Source organism: Mustela nivalis (assembly GCF_964662115.1).
Source record: "Mustela nivalis genome assembly, chromosome: 1".
Classification (NCBI taxonomy): Eukaryota; Metazoa; Chordata; class Mammalia; order Carnivora; family Mustelidae; genus Mustela; species Mustela nivalis.
In genome coordinates, this window is record NC_139020.1 from 142,240,032 (window position 1) to 142,265,889 (window position 25,858).

At 35.8% G+C, this 25,858-nt stretch overlaps 1 protein-coding gene across 1 annotated transcript in view; it reads left to right on the plus strand.

The window, feature by feature from the left end:
- RBMS3 (RNA binding motif single stranded interacting protein 3) overlaps positions 1-25,858 on the plus strand; it is a gene marked incomplete at its 5' end in the record, with an annotated part of 521,563 nt that overhangs the window by 1,652 nt on the left and 494,053 nt on the right. Inside the window, one exon of the mRNA XM_082723921.1 lies at positions 5,713-5,771. Within this exon, the coding sequence (XP_082580047.1) occupies positions 5,713-5,771 (59 nt within the window). The remainder of the gene's footprint in view (positions 1-5,712; positions 5,772-25,858) is intronic.

Below are 25,858 nucleotides of genomic sequence, written 5' to 3' on the forward strand. Positions count from 1 at the left end.
CCATTAGCATCCCCAAATGCCAAAGAATGAATGAGCCATCTAGAAGTAGGCAAACAACCACATTTGCTGAAAGGATAATGTTTCATCCATTAAATAAATGCAATACCTTTTTTGAGTCTGGTATCAATACAGAAGGCATGTGAAAAATGAGTTAGCTGGGAGTTAATTGACTGTGGAGACTCTATTTTCAGTCTTTGCCTGTATTTTTTGAATTAATATACACAGTGGGTGATTCAGCAAAAGGATTTAAAAATAAATTCTTTATAGAAAGATCCCACCAATTTGATGTCTTCATAATGCATGAAGAGTAGACCCATAATAGCTCTATTTTCTTTTCAACTTTGGAAAATAAAAGATGCCATTAGTTCAAATTAGGCTTGCATGTGGAATAATCAAGTATATCAACAAACAGTTTGACCCAAATGCTGTTTAAGAATAAGAATAAATACCAGAAAGCGCTGGCTGTTCTTTAAAAATTTAAATGTAAAACTTCAATTGACAAGCTAGGGTAAAAGTGAGTTAATACTCAACACATAACTACATAAAACTCAGTTATGAAAACATAAAATATAATAATTGGGTAGTTATTACAGATTGGCTAATGTTTTACAGAGTACTCTTAGAATGGAAAGAAAATGTTATTGGGACCTGGCTGCCTTTGGAGAATGCATGGGCACTCTGGATAGCTGGTGAATATGTAGATATTATGTGGAGTCACATATTTTTATGTCCAAAAGCATCCTAGCAATGTGAATTAGGGGCTTTTCACATTGGCTTAGAAAAGGTGTTGAAGGTAAGAATCTTGATACTAAGTGTGTTCACTTCAATTTTTTTGTTTCCCCCAAGAAGTTGAATCCCCCTGGAGGAAGTTGACTGTGGATAATCCTGTACCTCTTCTAGCTGTATTAAATGAAAGCATAGAAAAGTGAATTGGATTTTTCTGAAAGTTTCTAGCACAAGTGCTCAGGTGTCTATTTCCAGGCATCATCCTGAAATAATCTGGTCGCATATTTTGTGGCCATTATCAGATTTTGCTTTCTGCTCATGGGTGTCATAAAAACAAAACAAAACAAAACAAAACAAAAAAACACCACATGAATACTTAGGGTCTTTCTCTAAACCCAAAGGAGGGGAAGAGTAAAGAAGTGAGATAACTTATGTTTGGAAATACCTTTTTCCTCAGAAGTATTTTTTTCTTCAGAATGTGTGAAAATATGTTATTAGCCTGTTTAATAGTTTTTATTCTAGTACATTAGGATACTTTAACAAAACACTGGGAAGAAAGATTTGATATAATTCTTCACAGGTATATTACATAGGTGGCTTTTCTGTTTATGGCGGTTTGGAATCAATAATAATAAAAAAAAAAAGCCTAACTTTATTTACCTTCATCAGATGTTGACTTTGCAAAGCATAGAGAATACAGCACTAGCCATGCAGAAAGTACCTGTTTGTCACTGGGAGAGTTCAAACACGAACTGGAACCAGTGGCCTATTAAATACCTTCTCTTGTTGTTTAAAGCATATCACCGCTTTGTGAAGTAATTGTTAATGCAACATACTGTAACTGAGCCAAAGAATCAAATTCCTTTAACTCTAGTCAGACTAGTGGCTGAGTCAGGTATTCTCAGTTGTGTTCCATTGTTTCATGATTGGGCACTCTCAGAAAGCCTTGCCTAGATTGTAATTAGGAATAGGAAAATCAAGAAATAGCATAATTTTGCTGTGTGTGTATGTATGTGCATGTGAGTGAGTGATTTTCCACTCACAGTAGCATTATAATGCTTCCTGGGACATAAAACTTTGTTTTAGAAAAGAGTTGCTTGCCAAAATATTCACAAATGCTTTCCATAAAAAAGTATTTCCTTCCTTTCCATTTTTTTTTTTTGCTGTAATAAAATGACAGCTATTTTTTTTTTACATATACTGCATTTAATAAAGGAAAAGAAAGACATCCTAGTAATATTGATACAGTAGGACAATATGCACATCATAGGCTAAAAGTCCCATTGGGAGATGTAATTCACTATGAGATACAGTAATTTTTAATTTCCTCTTTAAAAGATAGAGCTAAATTTTAATTTGGGAGGTACTTATATATAAAATTTTTAAGAGTAGCTTTAGAAACCAATTAAAAACGATTTTTGTCTTAAGGGTTTGTATGCCTGATGTGAGATGGTTATAAATATTCTAAATTCTTTTTCTTTCCTTTAGTTTTTACTTCTGTATTAATAGTGCTTTGTGTTGAAAAAAAATTTCAGCAAATGTTCCCTTTCTTCTCCCTTTTTGTTTTCTACACTAAGATACAAGCAGTCTTTCAAATGTTTACTTGCCTGACTAGCCCAAATCTAGCAAACATTACTGTTGTTAGTAGGTACAGTTATAGAGGGGCACCTGGGCGGCTCAGTCAGGCTCTTGATTGTGACTCAGGTCATGATCTCAGGGTTGTGTGATCCAGCCCTGTGTAGGGAAATCTGTGCTCAGTGAGGAGTTCGCTTGAGATTCTCTCTTTTCCCTCTCCCTTTCCCTTCCCCGTGTTCATGTTCTTTCTCTGGAAAATAAATAAATAAATAGATAGATAGATAAATAAATAAATAAATAAATATATTTTTAAAGGTCCAGTTGTAGATACCTTGAACCACTGTAGACTGAAGAGACCATGCAAATATGATAGTATTTTACTGGTTCATTTCATAAAAGAGAAACTCTTGGGATGAAATAGAGCTTGAAGGAGAGGCTGTATATGTCTGTTGGAATGCGGATGCTGAGGAATGACAAATTTTGGAGGAATTGTGCTTGTATAAGAATAGGTGTGAGGTAATAGACACTTCAGTAGTACCTAACAAACATACAAATAAACAAAAGCTTTGAACCTATGGGTATTTGTATGGTTAAGGACAATGACAACATAGTTAATATAATTCCTAACATTAAAAATAACAATATAAATGGTAAATGAAAATTATCCTTTTCGCAAATAATTTTAGCTTCCAAAATTTTTAGTGGAAGATTTTGACAGTCTAAGTAGTAATGTTTTAAGCTATCCTTTGGGACTCCCCCCTTCTATTTCTTAACCACCTCGGAGAAGGCCAAGGACTAAATATTTTTATATTTAACAGGAAGGAAATAATTACAAGAAGAGCTAATATTTAATGAGTACTTATTCTGTGCCGCCACTGTTATCATTTTAGGTAAACCCCATTTAACCCTTAGAACAAGCTTATGAGGTAGAGGTTATTATCATTTTATATATTTGTACATAGATGTACATATTTTAAATAGATAATCGTCTAAATGAATATTTAAAAAAATAGATTTATGTAATTATAGGTGGTGAGATGATAGAAAGGATACATAAGGCTTACTTAGCCAAACGGATGTACCCGGGCTGAATAGTGATTTGAACCATGACAGTTTGTCTCCGTAGCATATTCTTTTCACCACTGCACTAGATTGCCCTGGAGTTGAATACCTGGATTCCCAAAGACGTGATGATTGATTAAACTAGAAGGGTTGATATATACAGCATCTCTGTTTTGAAGGCAGTTGATATAATGGTTAAGCACTACACCAATCTTAAAAATCCCATATTCTTATCCCTCCTATAACTTTCACAAATTATGTGAATTTGATCAAGTTGCCGATCTTGTAACTTTTGCAAAGTGGTAGTAGACATTTACAGGCCCAGATCTCTTTGATTTATTTAGTTATAGAGTTATAGTTATCAAGGGGTAGAAAATGCAGTGGTACCAGGGATGTAGGTAGCTGAAATGTCAGGATTATGCTGGCAAAATCTACTTAATTAAGTTTTGGATAGCTTCATCCCAGTTCTGGCTGGCTTTAACAAAGGGCATGGAGGCGACTGGTGGGAATTACCTCAGATCCCTTCATCTAAATATATATAAATATTCTAATTCCTATTATTACCTATTGATAGGTCAGCTCATAATGATTTTCAAAGCTATTGGTGCTATCATTTTCATAATGACATTAATTCCATGAATTCCTAGAGGACTGTCAGTGCATCTTTGGTCAAATCATCTGAGAGGTGCCTGGGTGGCTCAAACAGTTGAGTGTATGACTTTTGATTTTGGCTCGAGTCATGATCTTGGGGTCATGATATCAAGCCTGTTGTTGGGGTATGTGCTGGGCATGGAGTGTACTGGAGATTTTCTTTCTCCCTCTCCCTCCCCCCAACCCTAGCTCAGGGGTGCTCTCCCTCTCTTTCTCTCAAAAAACAAAAAAACAAAAATGCCAAAAACATCTGGGGGAAAAGAAAAAAAAAAAGAAGCAAAGAATTTTTAGCACAATGACACTTTCAAAACTAAAAATATTGATAAATGACCACCAAAATGCACCAAAGAATTAATGACATAATGAGAGGTATTATAAGTGCAAAAGAAACAGTGATGATAGGGAACCTCGTTTATTCTGACATGGGACATTTACTCTTTGTCATATATACTCACACTTCCTTAGGAACACAGAATTTAAAAAAAACAAAAAAACACAAAAAACCTTGCCAAACACGTTGGACATGGCTGAAATTTTGAACATAAGTACGAGTTGTTAGTAAACTTGGCACTTAAATTTGCATTATAATTTCTCCATATTATGATGATTCAGAAGCATCCTTCATGGAATCCTAAAGAAGGACATGGTTTTAAAATTTATCTTCTTCAGTCCTATCATTTATACCTTAGGAAACAAGCTTAAGGAGAGTGAGTTTCAGGAGTGCCTGGGTGGCTCAGTGGGTTAAGCCTCTGTCTTTGACTCAGGTCTTGATCTCAGGGTCCTGGGACTGAGCCCAACATCGGGCTCTTTGGTCTGTGGGGAGCCTGCTTCCCCCCTTCTCTGCCTGTCTCTCTGCCTACTTGTGATCTCTCTTTCTGTCAAATAAATAAATAAAACCTTTAAAAAAGAAAGAGAGAGTGAGTTTCATTCTCTATATTACCCATCTTTTAAAAAACAAAACCTACACTGGGTCTTCTGCAAGAGATGATAAAATAATCAATATATGTATTTATGGTAGAAGCTTCATTGTCGATGAAGTAGCATTGTATTACTTGTATCATTCACTTATTTATAGCAAACCTTTATTGAGCTCCTATTACATATGATTGCAGGCATTGAGAATACAAAACTCAGTCCTTCTCCTCAATTAACTTACAGTATGTGTTTAATAACAAAAAAATCCTATTTATCTTAGGAGCACTGCTAGGAAATCTCAGTATTTCAATTTATCACTCTCCCAAATCCTGAAAGGGAATTATTAGAATTCTCATGTTCACAGATGAAAAAAAACAGCTTTGGAGAAGTTGTATTAAACTGCTCAGCATTGCCACACTAGGTCAGTGCCAGCCCTGGAAGTAAGCCCTGTTCAGCCTGGAGCCAAGGTCTGTGCTTTTCTCCAGCAATCCACAGTATGATTTACTTTGATCACAATCACACGCAACCCCCTTTCAGCCACCTATGACAGCCTGACAGGTCTATTTTTGAAGGCTCAACCCAGTGATTATGTAGGGAAGCACATTCTCAAGTTATAGAGAAGAACTGGTGAAAAGAGATCATCCAGGTGTGAAATGGAAGTACAGAGCTTGTTTTTTTGGTTTATTCCTGCTCAATTGTGTGTACACCAATGTTCATTAAGGTATTTTAGGTGTCTTCATTGGGCTATAATAACATAGATTTCTCTCTCTCGCTCTCTTTCAGGTATGGAAAAATTGTATCCACAAAGGCAATTCTGGACAAAAACACAAATCAGTGCAAAGGTATGTGTAGGGTGTTTGTACCATGGATTCTTACGTTGGCTGTTGGATCGATGGCACCTCCAAGGCAGAGATCCAGGCATCAGCTGCACAGTGATCACGATGTACAGTATATGGCAAACCTCTTTAATAATGCTGAAGCTTTGATGAGTTGTATTTCTAGTAACATTGTTCATTAATTTTTTTCATTAACAAACAAAATGAAAATCACAAATCAGAACAAGTATCAAATTGCTTCAGCATAAAACTAAATTACCTCTTAACAACTTTGGGTTGTCTGATTTGAATGATATCATCAGTGATGCGAATTGATTTCCTATATAAAAATGAGGAACTCTGGGGAAAACTTCCCCATGCAAAGCACGTTTTAATTTATCTGTTCTTTAAAGCTTTTTCGCAACCTTGGTTGACTAGGAATGAGTTTATGGATGGGCCCGTTGTGTCTAAACTTTTGCTGTCAGCCTCCCTCGGGATCTAAGTGGTATCTTATTAAGGCTTTTTTGTTTGCTTGTTTCCCCCTGGAAACATTTCTGAAGTTATTTGACTCTATCTGTGACTTATGTTTCTTCATGTCTGGGAATCCCATACTCTTTCAAGGGTTGCAGTATATATTATTTGTGAAATCTGTATGGTTTCCCTTGCATGACTCAGTTCTTACTAGAAAATTGGAATGCTTCTTGTGACATATGTTATTTGTTGTTCCTGTAATCCAGCCTTTTTTGTAATACTGTCATCAAGAAGTATGGAGAGCCAAGATCATTCTAAATACTGCCCCTATTTCACATACAGATATAATGTGCATATGTTTTATGAACAGACACTCATATACTAAAAATATATCCTAGCCTACTTGGGTAATGATTAGATCTATTCACCAATTTAAAAAGAAAAGCATTTTAGTCTCCTAAAAACTCACAAATGTGTTTGGTACTTAGGTACTATAAGACAAAAAATAATAAGACAGGTTCTTGTCATCTAATAGTTCAGTTTGAAAGGGAAACAAACAAGAAAATCAGGGAACTAATCCTAACATGCTTACTGGAATCAGTGTTATGGGCCTAATACATATAAAAGTGTAACAGAGATCTCCATAATAGACACAAACACCAAATACTGTGAGAGAAGATAGAGATTTCTTTTGGGGGCATGAAGTTTATAAAGGCAAGTCAGAATGGATGAGCTTGAGAATGGTCTGGGAAAAAGAATTTTAGTATGTAATTGAGCAGACCCCCATAGCTAGAATAGAAGAAACTCCTAACACTCCAATCCACATTTTCTTGTAATTGCTTAAGAGCCTTAAACTCAATTAAGATAGGACCTGTATAACCTAGAAAGCTTATCCTCAAAGGGATGTGTTGCAGGAAAATGTTTGGCCATCTGCTGGGAACGCTAGCAGAGAATATTAGAAAATCTCTCTCTTTGTTTTTATATCAACCTCCTCTGTGTGGTTTAGAACATATTAGGATATTTTTACAAATGCATATGTTTTAAATATATAAATGAATTATGGGTTTGCTGACACAACATATTTTTACTCATTGTAATATGGATTTAAAAAATGGTTTGGAGACTAGTGTCATAATAAACACCAATAAATACAGAAGGAGATGGAGGGAGGGAAAGATGGACAAAAGGAGAGAAAGGAAGGGAGGAAGAGAGGGACCATGGGACCTCCTAGGGAAATCATTTAACCCACTGAGCCGCCCAGGCGCCCCATCCTAGGGAAATCATTTAATAGAAGAGCAACCAAAGATGACATTATGGGCAGGCAGAGGGCTATTAGACCTTTTGCCCTGAGGGAAAAGAAAGCGGAGTGAACATGTTGTCATTATACATACACAACATACAGTTGCCTTTTCAGCATTTGGAGCCTGTGGATTATCCGTAGTGATTCTGATTCATAATCTTCCTCAAGTACATGGAGGTGGGTCTCCTAAAAATAAGCACTCATGATCAGAACGGTATTATTGTCACTTTCATGTTGAGGGAAAGTATCATTTTAATGACATTCTGAATCTTATTTAGATTATTCTTTTCAGAAAAATGGCCCTTGAAATAACTACTGTAGAAACAACATGCAGTTGGGAAGAGGCAGCAATTATACTTAGAAAAATTGTTTATAGTTGTCAATGATAAGCATGGAAGTGCATTTCTAAGGTTAGAAGGAAGGTGTGACATCATCAAGGCATTCAACGAACTGACGAAACAAGACATTGAAACGATCATCTAGGTCTTTATTGAAATAGCCAAGAATTGAAGCAGTAATAGTGTTGGGGAAGGTAACTGATCCAGAAGGTATTTGTGAAGCGCTAAGAGTGATCATATCTGGGGATTCTATAGACAATAATGAAAATGAAGAGTCACTGGTTATAAGATTTTAATGATGAAAGATTCTAAATTGGAGATTTTGGGTAGGAGTGAAGCCAAATGAACTTAGGAGCAGGGAGGACTCACCACGTACATTGGGAGAAGAGATGTTAGAAAGGAAAAACAAGAAACAAAAACCAACAAACACTTGAGAAGGCTGCAAAGGAGCAGTGCCTTCAGGGTGAGTCAAGAAATAATCGGAAACATGCAAATTAAAGAAATTGGCAGTGATAATTTATATCCACTTAGGTAGCAACCATTATTTCATGTGGGTCATCCAGTGCTGTTTCCTGTCCCCATCTGGTCATTCGTCTTTGTTGATATCATCCTAAATTCTCAGAGGCTTTTTAAAAAATCAGTTTGGAAAGAGCAATAAAGGGCATTTTTTAAAAAAGATTTTATTTATTTATTTGACAGAGAGAGAGATCACGAGTAGGCGGAGATGCAGGCAGAGAGAGAGGGAGAAGCAGGGTCCCTGCTGAGCAGAGAGCCCGATACAGGGCTTGATCCCAGGACCCTGAGACCATGACCTAATCTAACCCACTGAGGCTCAACCCACTGAGCCACCCATGCACCTCAATAAAAGGCATTTTATTGACACTGGTAATTACACTGAGAATGTTGCCCCAAATATTTTTATTTAAACAAATGTTTAAAGTACATGTAAATATGCTCAGGCTGAGCACTCTTTCATTCTCTACAATGGACACAGATATAGGCAATCTCCCAATTCTAGCTTATGGAGCATATGAAGTGATACAGCCATTACAATGACAGGAAAGAAGACTAAACTGTGTCAGATGATGAACATATTTATTATAGGAAGTTAAATTAATATAGAGGAATATAAAATCATGTGTAAAAGAAATACAGATCTAGGTAAATATTTGAGAGTTAAGTATGGCTTATAGTTATGTCTGTGGTGAAGCCAGACTGCCTGGTTTGGACACTGCCTCTCCACTAAGTGAATTGTGTGATCTGTGGTAAATGACCCAACTTTCCTAGGTTCCTTAATTTCCCCATCTATAAAATAATGATAATGATAATAATAATAATAATAATATGGCCAGACTTGAAGGTTAAGTGGGTCGTACATGGATAATACTCAACAATACAAAGTGTCAACTGTGGTATAATTTACTGGCAATGTTAGACAAAAAATATATCAAGGAGTGGGAATATGGGTGGTAGATTATTATTAACTTTACATCTCTTCAAATCTGTTGTATTTCCACACAAAACAAACAAACCCACTTGGAAAAATGATCTGGTTTTAATTATATTTATGTTTTGTGGTTCTTTTTGTGAACTATGAGGGCCTATGACTATATGTTTCTTTGTTTCTTGTAAAATAATGTCAGATGAAAACAGTAACGGATTGGGAGAGAATGCTATGTTTTGCTTTTTTAAATAATTGGCAGATATTGAGTTCTTCTGGACCATGGCTTTTTTAGGAAGGATGTGGAATGGGTGAGATGGCTTTTTCAAGTAAAATCACTACGAGCATCGGACTTGTCATTAGAGAATGAAAATTGGGTGTGGTCTTCTCTGAGACACTTGCTTCTGAACCATTTGCAACTTCGCCTCCAGACTCAGGCTGTGCAATTAAAACCAAATCTTAGGAAGACAGGATTTATTTATTTTTGTTTTAAAATATATGGTATGAATTCAATTTTTCATGAGCTGTTGCACATGCAGTATATTACATGCAAGTTAGTGTTGAGTGGGGTGTGAAGAAGTACATTCACTAGTCTCCTTGGAGATGAAAAGAAAAAGCATCAAAATGAACCTTGATGTGTTAGCCTAACCTCAGACTCTTACCCTAACTTAGCATCTAAAAGAAAGGCGTTTTTTTCCTCCCTGTGCATTATTCACACCCTGAAGTTCTGTACAGTAGACAGGCCCAGAGAAACACATTTGCTCTATTCTGGAAGGGGTCATAGAGAACTCTTTCAACATAACCTCTCGTTTTCAAGATTGTTCTTTCTTGGGTGGTGGCTGTGGCAGCTTTCATTCTATAAAATATGGCAACATAAAACAAAACAGTCACCATCAGGCCAAAATGACCAGAAATTGCTGAACAAAGCAGGCAACAGCTCCAGATGGAGAGTAATGAAAAGCAGACCACAGTTCATTCAGATACTCAAATGCAAGGACCAAATAAGGGCTATTGTATAAGTCACAGAGATTTGCACTGCATTGTTTTTTTGTTTGTTTGTTTTCTGCTTTTCTCCATATGTTTCCCTCTGGGTCCAGTATATTTACTAATTTAAAAAGTCAGGGAAAATCAAATGAAAGAAGCCATTGAAAACATAGTATAAATCTTCAATGAATTTACTTGTCTCTGCCTTTTCCTGCTTTTTAAGTTTGGCTTCTTCTGTACCTCTCACCATACCATTTTTTTTCTGACAGGCTATGAGTTTAGAGCAGAGGGAATGAGTAATGGATATTCCATAGAAAGTTTCCATGCCTAATAGCCATAGGATATAAGTGTAGTTAGCGTGTGCCAAGCATACCAACTTCTAAGAGTTTGAAATACTCCCTTCTGCCTTTGTTGTCACAAGCTGGTTGAATTATATTTATGGAAGCTTATGTTGCCTTTAACATTTCATTGGACCCTTAAAATCAGAGTTGAAGACAAGTATCTTGAAGTTCTGAAATCATCCATGGAAGATATCATTCATTCTTTATTAAATGAAATCATAAATTGTTATTTCTTCTGTAAGAAAAATAATTTTGCATGTTCTACTAATCTTATAGAGAGGGATAGAACCCTCCTAGATTGTTTCAAGGTGGGGCGTGAACAAGTCTTTCTGGCAGTTCTAGACACATGGCCCTGTTACACATTTTTAAAAATGACTTATTTATTCATTTTTAGAGAGAGAGGTAGGGGTAGGTGGGCGTAAGGGTAGAGGGAAAGAATCCCAAGCAGACTCCCTGCTGAGTGCAGAGCCTCATGTGGGGCTCAACCTCACAACCCAGACATCATGATCTGAGCCAAAATCAGGAGTCAGTCATCCAACAGACTGAGCCACCCAGGTGCCCTCCACTTTTTTTTTTTTTTTTAAGTATTTTAGGTAACTAAATATGAGGCCATATACTTGGGCAGATTTGGAAGTATTCAATTTATTTATCATTTAATTTTCTTCCTTACTGAGAGGGAGTATTTATATAGCAAATGAGGAAAGTATGGCTTTCTATATTAAATCCAATGGACATGGAGAAAGGAGGAGATACTATATGTTGTCATTTTTATGTAAAATTATTGTAGGGTATGAGGTAGCCCCTACTACCTATGGACGTGCACCTGGGTGGAGTATATATGTGTAAATGGAACTATTTGGTTTCCAGAAAATAACATACAAAGTAGGTAAAGAAACTAAACACCATGGAAAGTCTCCTTTCTAGTACCCATTATTTTCCCAAATCAGTGCAAACTAAAATAAATGTTCTATACTTTTTGAGGGGAATAAGGACCTCCCCCAGGTGGGGTCACAGTCTATTGAGGAAGAAGCCCATGAAGCAAAATGACTTGAAAAACACACTTACTCAACTTTCAAATAATGGGATTAAGTTTTTTTTTAAAAAAAGGCAAAAAATCTCTATTTAGACAACTGCATTTTCCTTTGGAAAATGAAATGTGATATTTCCCTGAACTTCTTTTGTGAAGTTTAATTTAGTCCAGTATTAATTTTACCACTAATCACACGTAATCAATACATAAATGTATTTGCTTCATTTGGCATTGATATTGACTTTTATTTTCATTTCAGAAAAGATTAGTTTCTGTAGGATCTTTGCTAACTTCTGCCAGTACATCAAGCTTACTTAGAATCATCCTCCAGGTACTTTTTATAGGGAGTTTTCATTCTGGACATCTTTTGAAAAAACAACAACAACAACAACAACAACAACAACAACAAAACCCACCAGTTTTTATAATGTTATAGCCAGATTTTGGAAAGAATAACTTCTTTGAAGGTAAATGGTCTCAATTTGTTGCCTCTAGTTTTTGTAGACACCTACAACTAAAGATGTTTTCTCCTGTTAAAAATAAACCTTCCAATCCTGTTATTTCCAATGCAGAGAAGTAAATATTTTGGAGTGTTCTTTATTATTTTTTTAAGTTTGTTTTTGTTTTGTTTTTGTCATCATTGTTGCTGTTATATTTATTTATTTATTTATTTGAGAGAGAGAGAGAGAGAGAACTCAGCCAGGCCAAGGGTCCAGGGAGAGGGAGAGAAGCAATCTTAAGCAGCCTCACGCCCAGCATGGAGCTCCATCTGAGGACTCTGAGATTATGACCTGAGCTCCCTGAGCCAAAATAAAGAGTTGGATACTTAACTGACTGAGTCACCCAGGAATCTCTAGTATTATTTTATTTTTATTTTTATTATTATTCTGTGTTAACTTTGAGAAGTCTCTGAAATAAATGTAAAGCAAAATATGTACTTATATTTTGGTGGTCATACAACAACACAAATTTCTTTAAAAGTCTTTTTTAGCTATATATTTACTCAGCATTGGTTTCTGGTCATTTTTAGTGTACTGACTAAGCTAAAGTAACACTATGCACAGATATTAAATATAGTAGGTAACACTGCTATTTTAAGTATACGATTATATTTTTCATCATTTAATACTATAACCTACCTTCTTCTTTGCACATGCAGAGATTATTTTATTGGAAAGAAATTTTAATAATTTTTGTGGAGTTTAAAACAGCTTAAAAATAAAATGGTACAGTAGTGTTGTTTCCTCCCATAATCTGAGCATGACTTTTTCCTAATCCATATTTTTTAAGTTAACAGAAATCCTTTTATTCAGATATTCTGTTTGCTTCTGTGTCTCAGTTCTGTATTTTTAGAATTTGACTTTTGTTAATATATATAAAATGCTCTTTCTTTTTACCTTTTTTAGTCTATGTCGATTATTTCTTCCTAAATTCACCTTTTCAATGAGTTTTTACCCGACTCTTCCATCCTACTTAAACACTTTACAGGGATGCCTGAGTGACTCAGTCAGTTGAGATCTGACTCTTGATTCCTGCTCCGGTCATGATCTCAGGGTTGTGGGATCAAGCCATGTTTTGGGCTCCACTCTGGGTGTGGAGCCTAATTAAGATTCTCTGTCACCCTCTACCCCTCCCCTTTGACTCACTGGACACTCTCTCTCTCTTTCTCAAAATACAAAAAAGATTTTACAATATTATCACCTTTGAGTATCATCTGGAGTCAAAGATCTTATGCCATGTTATCACTCTTGCTTTTGTGATTATAATCTAGATAATAAAACTCGAGATTCTGATGGGACTTATTTTCTATTGTTAAAGTATTGAGGAAATAAGACAGTTCATGGTAGTTACTTAGATTCCAGAGGCTTTATCTTTCTCTCTGGGAGCCTTTGATGTTGCATCAATGGAAGGAAGGGACATGGACAGTTATATGTTCTACAGGTCTGTAAAAACACCAGGGGTACAAGACAGACACATGTTTCCTTGAGCTATTCTTTAAACATTTTAACTGAGAATATTTTATGAGAATGGAATTACCCCTTTTATTGTTTGAAGTTACCTGTTTTCACTCATCAGTAATTTCACAAGTGTATGGAAAATCCAATATGGTAATATATTTTAAATAACATGCAAATTATAGTAATGTAGAGTGAACAGATATGATATATGTTTGCCTAGTTTATCAAAATAAATGTAAACTTGTCATGCCAGGTAAATAAACATCCTTTCAAATACAGGATTTCAAAACATGTAGATTTTTCAAAAGAAACTCCATTAAGTTCTTGAGGGATTTTCCAAATGAAGTCTATACTATGAAAGTTGCTAAGTAATAATTTTAGTTCTCTTGGACAAGTTATGTAACATCTCTAATGATTTGTTTCCTCAGTTGTTAAATGAGGTTATTTATATCTGTGATGAAAAAAGTGTTTTTAGAATTACATGGAACCATGTTTGTAATATATCTGGTACCTACATCAGGTAAATTTTTCTATGGCTTCGGACTTTAATTTTTTTCTCATAAGAACCAGATTTTCTAGAGCTTCTATATATCTTGCATAATTTAATGCAAGTCTGAGTACATTTTCAGCGCTCAAGGATTATGTATTTTATGAATTGACACATATTTATCGAGTCTCATTTCTTAATAGCAAAAAGTGTGAGTACTTAAAGGATTTTTTTTCCCATATATTTTGGTGTTGACTATTTGATAGCCCTCAGGATTTTTCAGGGCTAATAAACCTTATGTCTTTGAGAACAAACACGTTCTGTCATAGTAGCAGGTGGTAGAATTCATTCAAATGGAGTCAGATAGGTTCTGAAAAAAATATGTTTCTTTGTTCACCCTTTGTTATGTTGTTCACTTCATAACGTTCACAAGTTTAAAGCTAAAAAGGAAAAAAAAAGAAAAATAAAGGCTAAAGATTCTTGCTTTGAAAAGATTCTTTGAAAGCACAGTGAAGGTATATTTAGTTTAAGATATGATTAATAGTCATTTGATTTGACTATTAATGTTCTTATTGACTCATTGGTTATTCATGTTGCTATTAAAATAATGATTTTTTCTGTCCTTTAGTGAGGAAATGAGACCCCCAATGTGTGAAAGAGAAAAACTCGTGCATGTGGCTAAAAACCCCCTAAACTACAAAAACATAAATTGAATTTGAGAGATGACTGTATCATGTATTATGGCTCTCCAAGTGCTCTAAGCTCAAATGTCTATCCATAAAATATTGGTGATACAAGTTCTCTATTTCATATGATCGTTTTAAATATTGGTGTGATTTTCTTCCTGTGCTATGGAGTAAGAGAGAAATAGCAAGGTCTGCATTTAATCTGTATTACATCTCTTAAGAAAAGGGCAGCTCATTTTAATTAGTAGACATCTAGATAGACCTATTGGTCATTCAGCTTACATCAGTCTTGAGTTGGAAGAAAGGAACCTGTGTTCATAAAGCATCTTCAGAGTACCTTCTCTATGACACTTATAAAGATATAACTTCTCTCAACAAGAAATAGTAAGATGCAGATATCACAGCTGTTCGCATTCTCAGGGCTCGTTTACCAATAGCGAGCTAAAACAAAAGATTTTAGAGAAACAGTGTGAAAGGACATACTGAGCTTTGGGTATAGGGATGATGTGGAAAATAACCACATTTGAGACTGTGCTGAAGTCATGTGGTAAAATTCCAAGAGAAATATACCCTAAGCTACCTTGGAATTTATGTCTTTGGGGTACTTCTACTACAATAGATAATTGAAGTAGAAAATATACCTTATCATTGAAGGAATGAATGAAATAAAAGATTTTTTTTAAAAAGAATTATATGAAGTGAAGTGAGAGGCTCTTTTAAAAAAATATTATTAAAACACTGATTAAAAAGTCTCTCAAGGTATTTCATGAGGTGTTTTCGAATGAGAAGGGGTAAAGAAACAGAAAATCTTTAATTTCATATTTAAGACTTCAAGAAATTATGACTAATACTATATATTTTCATAGAGAAGCAGGTAATGAATTTGAGACTGATTTGACTAGAGGAAACCTTCTTTTCAAGTATTTTTAAAATAAAATTTGTGGGGCGCCTGGGTGGCTCAGTGGGTTAAGCCTCTGCTTTTGGCTCAGGTCATGATCTCAGGGTCCTGGGATTGAGCCCCACATCAGGCTCTCTGCTCGGCGGGGAGCCTGCTTCCTCCCTCTCTCTCTGCCTGCCTCTCTGTCTACTTCTGATCTCTGTCTGTCAAATAAATAAATAAAATCTTTGAAAAAAAATAAAAATAAAATAAAATTTGTGTGTGTTCATTTGACATTATGATGATTTGACATACATATACATAGTTAACCAATCACTGTCAAGTTAATTAACATATCATATCTCCACAAAGTAATTTTGTGTATGTGTGTTGAGATCACCCGAAAGCTACTCTCTTAGAAAATTTCTGATATTCAGTGCTGTATTAACAATAATCATCATGCTGTACACTAGATCCTAGACACATTCTTCCTACAGAGGAGCCATTTTGTACCCTCAGATAAACATCTCCTCATTTCCCCCAACATTTTGTCTTTGATAATCACCATTCTACTCTCTGTTCCTAAATATTTGGATTTTTTAGATTCTGCATATAAGTGAGATCATGCAGCTGTTTGTTGTTGTTTTTTTGTTTTTTTTCTTTGTGTGGCTGGTGTAGCATAATGTCCTCCAGATTCATCCATGTTGTTACAAATGGCAAGATCTCTTCTTTTTTAAAGCAGAATAATATTCTGTTGTGTATATATACCACAGTTTCTTTATTTATTCATTTGTCAGTAGACATTTAAGTATTTTTCCTTCTTTGGCTGTTGTGAACATTGCTGCAACAAACATGGGGGAGCATATGTGTTTTTGATATTTTGATTTCATTACCTTTGGATGTGTACCCAGAAGAGGGATTGCTGGGTCATACAATAGTTCTATTTTTAGTTTTTGAAAAACCTGCACACTATTTTACATAATGGCTATACAAAGTTAAATTCCTACCAACAACATGTAAGGATTTCTTTTTTCCCCCCCACATCATCACCAGCATTTGTTATATCTTATCTTTCTAATATAACCATTCTTTTTTTTTTTTTTAACATTTTTATTTATTTATTTATTTGACAGACAGCGATCACAAGCAGGCAGAGAGGTAGTCAGAGAGAGAGAGGAGGAAACGGGCTCCCTGCTGAACACAGAGCCCTGTTCTGGGCTCAATCCCAGGAACCTGAGATCATGACCTGAGCCGAAAGCAGAGGCTTAACCCACTAAGCCACCCAGGTGCCCCTCTACAATAACCATTCTGAACAGGCATGAGGTGATATCTCATTGTAGTTTTGACTTATAATTCTGTAATTGTTATTAATCCTGAGCATCTTTTCATATACGCATTGGCCATTTGAACGTCTTCTTTGGAAAAATATCTATTCAGATCCTTTACCCATTTTTTTAATAGGGTAGTTTATTTCTGCTATTGAATCATATGAGTTTGTTATATGTTTGGGATATTAACCTTTTAACAGATGCATGGTTTGCAAATATTTTCCTCTGACTAAATAAAAACTTAAGCAGCCAAAGTTTCCCAGGGCATCTGGGTGGCTTAGTTAGTTAAGTGCCTGACTCGTGATTTTGGCTCAGGTTGTGAGATTGAGCTCATTGTTGGGCTCTGCACTGGGTGTGGAGCATTCTTGGGATTCTGTCTTTCCCTTTGCCCCTCCTCTGTCTCCCCCTCTCCCCCTCTAAACAAAAACACAAACAAACAAACAAACAAAAAGAAGCAGCAAAAAATTCCCATATGAAAGTGGAATTTTCTCATCTCTCTCAATTTTTAACCATTGTTTTTGAACCAAATTAAAATAACCCCCAGGTGAAATAGATATACATTCATAAATATTATTATATATTAATATATTTAATTTTATATTTATTATACACATATAAGTACTTGTGTAGGTTACATATAAGTACATACATATGTCAATATGTCTGTGTGTGTGAGAAAGGGAGATGGGCAAAATATATATGAGATACTTGTAGCCTGAGAATTTTAAAAATCAAAATCTAAAGATTTGCCTTAAAGTTTAAGTTTAATGAAATATAATTTTATTAAAAGGAGCTTGAAGTGAAATCCCCATAGCTGTTTATAACTAAGCATCCTCTGTGTTACATAAACCAAAGAAGTCCTGGGGAAGTTGTTCTGCCTTAGATAGCAGTCAGGTTCTCTGTGTCATTTCTCTATTTTGTGAGGAGAATGTAAGACAAGTCATAGAGAGTCGAAGTTGCACAAGCAATTATCAAATAAGATCTCGTTCAAGCATGGATAAAGTGTGTATGTATTTGAAATCTGTGTAAAAATTTAATGTTCCTACTTTGCATCATTGTATTTCCACCAATTACGTCCTGGTAATATGGACTATTAATGCTAAATATCCTATTTATATCCTATCTTTTCCAGTTCGATCTATCTTTTCTCTTATGTCTTCCCTCAGTTACTAGTCTAGAGCCAATCCTTTGGCTCTGTTCTTGTTAAGGACATTTAAAAAAAAAGTATATAACTTTCCAGATAAGATTATTTTAGTTTAAGGGTGCCTGGGTGGCTCAGTGTGTTAAGCCACTGCCTTCGGCTCGGGTCATGATCTCAGCGTCCTGAGATAGAGTCCCGCATTGGGCTCTCTCTCAGCGGGGGGCCTGCTTCCCTTCCTCTCTCTCTGCCTGCCTCTCTGCCTACTTGTGATCTCTCTCTGTCAAATAAATAAATAAAACTTTTAATAATAATTTTAAAAAAAGATTATTTCAGTTTACAAGGGAGCTGCTGTAGATGATAAAAAGTCAGCATGGTGTAAGAACTGGTAGAAGCATCAGACACATGGCAAACCAGAAGATAGCTTATCTGTTTGGGGAGGAAGACTTTTAGTACTTCTGGTAAACTGCAGTCTTGGGTAGCATCAAGGGCTATGAGGCCTATCAGCATTTGCCAATATTTTAATCTTTCCCATCTGAATTCCCTTAAGCGTAGGAAATAAACTCTTCAGCCTATTTTCCACCATCCTAGTGACCAACCAATCAACCAGTGAACCACATAAACACACTAAAGGACCAGGACAAAAGAAAATAAATAAATAAATAAATATAAAGAAGTGAATCCTAACAGGAAAGGTCAGGAATGGTAACTTTGGCTTGTTGGCCCAGAGAGAAGGCCCGCTCAACACAGTGCGTTGGGTAATGAGTTGATGAGGCACTGTGGCGTCCTCAGAAATATGGTAAGCAGCGGTTATGGGGACAGGAGATATGTTTTTACTGATACGCTGTGCAACTCAGCCTTGGTTCAAAGAGTGGTTAAGCACGCTGGAGTCTATAAGTCTCTTGGAACATTCCTGTCATTCATCAAAAGGGAAGATTTGTCTAATAAAAGAATGTTGTTTGGCTACAACACTGCTTTAAAGTATTTAGATGAGAATCCTTTTTAGTGGAGGCAAAATCACTGTTAATTTTCTTAAAACCAGCCCACTTCACTCACTTTTCTTACCTACTTAGCTCATGGGCATGCACGTCTTCAAGTTTCAACAGCCTGTGTCTTTTTGAATGGCTATCAAGTAACCCCAAGAATTATTCTCTATCCCCTTTGAACTGATGAGGAAGCAAATCTGGAGAAGTTGGTTGAGGCCTAACCCTCTGTTATTTGCTCTTCCTCCCATAAAATAATCGCCTTACTGGCTGGCAGTAAATGGTCCTGGATGTTATTAATGACAGGCAAACACAAGGACAATGTTTTCATTCTGTGTAAAGGTAGACACTTTGAAAAACAAAGAGACAAAAAACAAAAACAAAAAAAAAAACAAAATAAAACAAAACAAAGCATGCAGCAGCTTTTACCCACCCACTTTCAGTCCACTGGAAACAGCATTGACTGGGGGTTCTCGCTCTGTCCTGTCACTACTCTGGCTGTATATGTGCATGAAGATTGTGCCTTGAAAGAAGAGGCACCTTTTGACAGTATTTTGATCATTTTGTTTCATTCCACATACTGTTTTTTTGAGAATGGTTTACTGTTCGCTTCAGTTTTACACTTAAGTTATATTAACAAATGTCTAGCCTTCTACCTGGGTTAACTTTAAAGCGAGTGCCAGTGTAATCAATTTTAAGTGAAAAAATATCACAGGATTATGGATGGTAGTAAGAGGACAAAATGCGGTTGATAATTTCCCTTCCTCTCAGGGTTCAGAATGAGGCATGTGCTTTCTTAAAGGGCTTGTGTGGTAGAGTTTCACAGCAAATGCACCCTTTCATCTTATTTAAGTTCTGTTTGGCTTGCCTCCCGTGTTTGCTTATGAGGATAAGGTTAAGACCTCTGAAGAGGCCACTCTATCCCAATTACTTACCCAGGCTCCCCTCTTTCCTTTAAATAGTATGCACTTAGCTGTGGAGAGTGGTTTGGGGTCATTATCTCCTTGATGGATGAACCCAGGGACAAACAACTAATTTCTTATTTGGATTCTAAGAGTATGATAAAGTTTGATCAAAAAGACTTTGAATGTTTTGAATTTATCCACAAACCAGTCCTTGCCGCAAAACACACAAATGCCTATGTCAGTTTTTACTTTTTCAATCTGGTTTTTCTCAAAAGGTTCTGCCCCTAGCCACAGACTTTCCTATTGTCTCAAGTTGCCTTAAAGCTTCTAACTCCAAACCAAAGGTTGCCTGGTCTTTCATTCCCTTGTGTTTTAAAGAAACTTGAAGCATCTGTGTTTAGTTTGGTGAACAGCTCTATTTCGGCACGTGTTTTATTCCCTTGACTTCGCTCTAGAATCCCTTGCCCAAGTGTGGAGTCTGAATTGTTAGAATGTTGGGACTGTAACTCCACTTGTTCCTTGTCTGGTCCCTAAGAGTTATGTCTCAGGCCCGATGTTCTACTTCCAAATGCTGATCTTATAAATAGGTCTTCATTACTGGGACCGTTGAGAGAGTTATGTTTCTTCTCCACCATCATTTGCATGTAGACTGTTTTTGTGGATGGAGTTTTTGTAGGAAGTAGTGTAATAGCAAGGCAGCCATTTTATATTTATAACCAAAATTAAGTGATTGTTAGGCAGGGCATGGGTATATTTTGTTGAGTTTCTTGTCCATCTGAAAGTTATTATCAATAGGCATCTATGAATTCCTTATGCATTGGAAACCATAACATCCTATATGACTTGGCATTTTTATTCCTCCATAATAACCAGTTCGCTTTGACATTGCCAGTCCCTTGAATTTTTTTGGACAAACAAGGGGAAAGACATGTAAAGGCATTCTCATTTAGATTTAACTCAAGAGGTAAAGCATTACCTGAAGTTCTGTGTGGCAAATGGTTTCATTTGGGCTTTGTTCTCTAAACAATTTGTAGACGGTTGTGTTCAGAATTCCTTGCCCTCATTAGCTAACTGCACACATGTGGAAACACAGAGCCTGTGACCTTCTGATCCACTCCAGAAATCCAAACTTGGTCTCCAAGTTTAGAGAGGAAATGCTTCCCTCTCTTTCGCCAGAAACCAGACTGATATTTTGTCCAGGTCACACATATGTCGGTGCTATCCCAGCCAGCAGGGAAAAAAATGACCTCCTGGGTAATATGTGCGTCATTGAGATTTAACTATGTCCTTGGTCCAGGGAGCAGAGACTCACTTAAAGTGCACAGAACCTTAGGATTTTTTAATCCATAAAACATCAATCCAAACAAAGTGGAAATTATTGATAGTTGGTGATATTATTGATCATTTGTCCATAAGAAGTCAACCAAGAAAAAATATTAATTTAGAGGGGCAGTGGAGATGCCTCTTTTTTTATTAGATTCATTTAAAAGAAGAAGTGTTTTTTTATGACTACATTTCAAGAGTCACTAAACTTCCCAACCCTTTGAGCAAATAAACTTAATCATATTTTTTTCGAAGAAATGGTATTTTAAGTGTAGGAAAGCTAGAGACATTGATAATCTTTACATTATATCACTGAAGCTCAGAAATAACCTAAAAATGTAAAAATGGGGAATGATAAAACTCTGGTTAAAGCAATGGAGTGTTTTGCAGCAATTTAGAAAGATAATTATTAAGACTGCGAACAGCATAAAAAACTAGTTATAGTATGATGTTAATAGGGAAAAAGAAAAATAGAAAAATCTATGTATGCTTTGCTAATAGCTAGGTCAAAACATGATCTATGATGATTTCTTAAGATATTTTTGCTTGAGATATATTATTATTGGTTGACACTTGTGTCTTCTTTTCTGGACTGTGACTTTTTTGGGATAGTAAACATATTTTACTATATCTGCAAAACCAACACTTAGGACATAATAAATGCTAGTAAGTATTTCTCAGTTAACCCTTTAAAAGATAGAAAAAAGAAAGCAAATTACAAAATTGTATTCAATATCTGAACACAATTCTATAAACACAACACATTAAGAAGGTTAAGGACTTGAAGGAATCATGAAACGGTGATTATAGATTACAAGGATTCTTTGTATGGTGATATATTGATTTTTGAATTTCCATTAAATTAAAAAAAATAGTTGTGCTGTCTGGAAAAACAATGATAATGAGCACTGTCAGCATAATTTAACAGTGTTGAAATGCAAAAGAAGAAAACACTCATTTATTCAATAATGAGAAAATTTAAAGATATGTATCTTCATTAAAATCCAATTATATGTGTAAATTTGGGGGTCTCTATCATTTGAAATGAGATGTCACAAATGATAAACTTCAAGTTGTTCATCACAGAATATAAGACTTTTCGTGATCTGGCCTGTCCTGTACTCTCTAACACAAAGGCTACTGCATGTCTTTGATAATGTGAGCCGTGTGCCATTCTGGGACTGCTGGAATATTCACATTGTAGTCCCTGAGACAAGCACAACTGGAATTCTACAATGATCAACTCACATGGATGCATTGATGGCCCTGGTCAACTTTTGTCTCTTACTACATGTCCAACCACACCTGGTTACATGCCATGTGTAAAGGCATCAAGATTCCTATTCCCTTTGCTAGAAATGTCACCCACCACCACCCCCCCCCCACCGGCATAAAGTCTGGTATTTATTGAGCACTTGCTACATATACAGAAGTTATGCTAAGAGCTTTATAAACATTATGGCAGTCAATTCATTATAATTATCTCTCCAGTTTATAGAGGTGAGAGCCAAGGAAGTTGTTCAAATCCCCACAACTGTAAAATAGCAAATATAGAATAGTAATTCAGGTTTGCTTTGTCTTGAAGCCTGGCCACTTGAGCTCTCATCCGTCCTCCCTCTCCTGTGCTATTTCTCTGCTCTTCGTTGACTTGCAAGGCTCAGCTGATGAGCACTAAGTCTTCAGAGCCTTCCTTTTCCCTCCAGCCCTGCCCAAGCTGACTCAGGATGCTTTCTTTTATTTATTTACTTTTGAGACAAACTTTAAATTATATATTTATTTAATGTTTTGCTTTAAAATAACAATAACAAACCCATTTTAACATAACCAACACATTTCTATGGAAAATCAAGGATGCTTTCTCTGTATGCCTTAAGAAAACTTTTGCTCTCCCAAAATTCCAGCCAGCACTGAACAAACTGGGTATAGGCAGTGACTTTTCACTATCAAGGCCTATCAAGAACAAGAATAATATATTTCTTCAGAGAAAATAAAGACTGTATCTTTTTCATTTCTCATTCACTGGTACTTAGCATGTGCTTGAAACGTGAAATTCTCATCCAGCGAATGTCTGGGAGAATAAAATAACAAATGGCTTAACCACATCTTAGATTCTCAGTACATGGATGTAGTACCAAGAAGTCATCATGTATGTGATTTTGGTTGTGATTAGAAACTGGGACAAAATTGTAGCCATTTATCACATAACTGCAGTAAGCAGAAGTTCTTGTTAAGAACATTTGGACCCAGTACTTGGGCAATTCATTTGCGTTTTTCAAACAGAGACTTGATCATGTCCCTTAGCTGATGAAAACCTGTGACTTGTTATTTCATTCTTTATCGAGTCTGAATTCCTCCGTATGGGTTTAAAGGACTTGTATAATATGGATCAATTAACAGAGCTGTTCATTCTGTTTCAACATTTACCTTTAACACTAAGTAGGCCAGGCACTTCGGTCTCTCAACACATCATGCTTCTACCACCCTTGGGTTTTTACTCAGTTCATCCTTCTTCACCCCAGAATACCCTCCATATTCTTCTTTCCTGCAAAATTATTAACAGACTCCATCCATATCTCTTGGTGTTGCTTAAAACCACAAGGCATTGAGCTCCCACTATGTGTCAGGATTTATATGGTGTATTTTATAAGCATGTTATCAGAAAAAAAATTGAGTTTCCTTTTGGTTAATGACAAAGGAGAATATTTTTCAATGGAGACAGGAAGACAGGGAGATTCAAGTTAAAAGTTGATTTCTAAATATAACTTTGACTCTCAAATGTAACAGTGATTCAAATAATGCATTGTTGTGTGTGGACAGAAGACAGCAGAAAACTAGTTCTGTGCTTGGGTGTTTTGTGTGACTTTAATATTAAGTATATAACATTTGTGGAGAAGAGTTTTTACAGAGTTGGTGCCTCCGTGAGTCTCTGTGTTTGGTCTACTGACTATCCTATGTCAAAAGACTTCAACCCTATATTTAGCCCAACACTTTGCTAATGTCTGCTGCTGGTTATAAAGAGAAACAAGGAAAAAGAGTTTGAATTGGTAGGCATAAAAAATGGAAATTATGGGCCCTTTTCATAGGACTATCATCTATAAAGAATAACACCCAGTTTGCCTTTACTTGGAGAACATTGCTCAATCATTCACCGTTTATAAGAATAATAACAAAATGGGATTTTCATATTATGACTTAAAAGTTGAGGGGTCCCACTGTGTCTTAGGAAAGACTAAAAACACATGTGTCACAAGACTAACTGAAAACAGAAATTTCATATCTGTTCATGTTCAGAGTCACTTTGCTGACACTGTGCTCCTGAGTTTGGAATTCCTTAGAGAGCAGAAGTTGGAAAGTAAAAGGCGAGCTTTTCCAGTAACATTTGGTTTAAATTTATCTGCAATTAAAATTCTTATATTATGGTAGTCATATTTTTCGTTTTTGGGTTTCAGAAACATTCATAAATGTTTACATTTAGCAAAGGACTCGCTTTTCCTATAATTTCTAACCATTCATTCTGATTTATTAAAAATATAAGGCAAAGGAGAGAAGAAAATGGGAAAATCCGCATCAAGGTCGTCTTGCCTGTCTTTCCACAGATAGTCCTCAGGATTATTTAAGAAATGGAGGATTGTTCTGCGATTATTATACTATGCTGGATAATAAAGAAATGTATCACATATTCTTAAGTTTTGGATATGAATGTTTGAAAATGGTTTCCAAAAAAGAACTTATTCTTTAGATGTAGCATGTGATGAGTGCAATAAGAGAATTTTGACTCACCTGATATTGCAGTGTGAATTAAATTATTATCTAGAGACTGTGACTATTGCATGAATCCTTCTTCAGTATAATAATTGAAATCTGTAAGTCTATCCCCAAATATTCCTGGACTAAGTAACCTATATCATCTTGAAACTTTAAGACTTGATCTCAGAACATAAATATAATTCCACTTATTTACATTTTCCACTTGATATCTGATCCAGCCTGCTCTAGAGTTCCCTTTTCACCAAGAAACTGACCCAAAGACTTGAGAATTAATACCAAGGAAATTTCACAGAAAAATAAAAATGAGAACGAAGTCAACAAGACAAAAGCAAGGTGGGGAAAGCTAGAATCCTTCCTGTTCCTTGTACATCAGTCTTAGACAAAGAACATCTAATATTTCAAATTCTGTGGTGTGTCAACACTACTATGTGCTGGGCTTCCAACTTTGGCATTTAGAATGTAGATAGATAGATAGGCAGGCAGCGGAGTATTCTGACATCCATCTTTTCTTTATAATCTTTGCAGCAGTTCCAAAAGTCCTTAGCTGGGGGATATATTTGGAAAGTGCTGCTTTTCTGCTCTCAACACATTCAGGTAACCATTCCAAAGCTGCTAAGGTTCCACTTGAGAGGTAACTTGCTATTACCATTTGTGCTGTGTGTCATAAATGGGCCCTATTATTTTCACCGAGACCCCTTAGCAGTAGTTCCAAAGGAGCGGCTCGAGATTTGATTATACAGGTCTCTCTCCTGAACA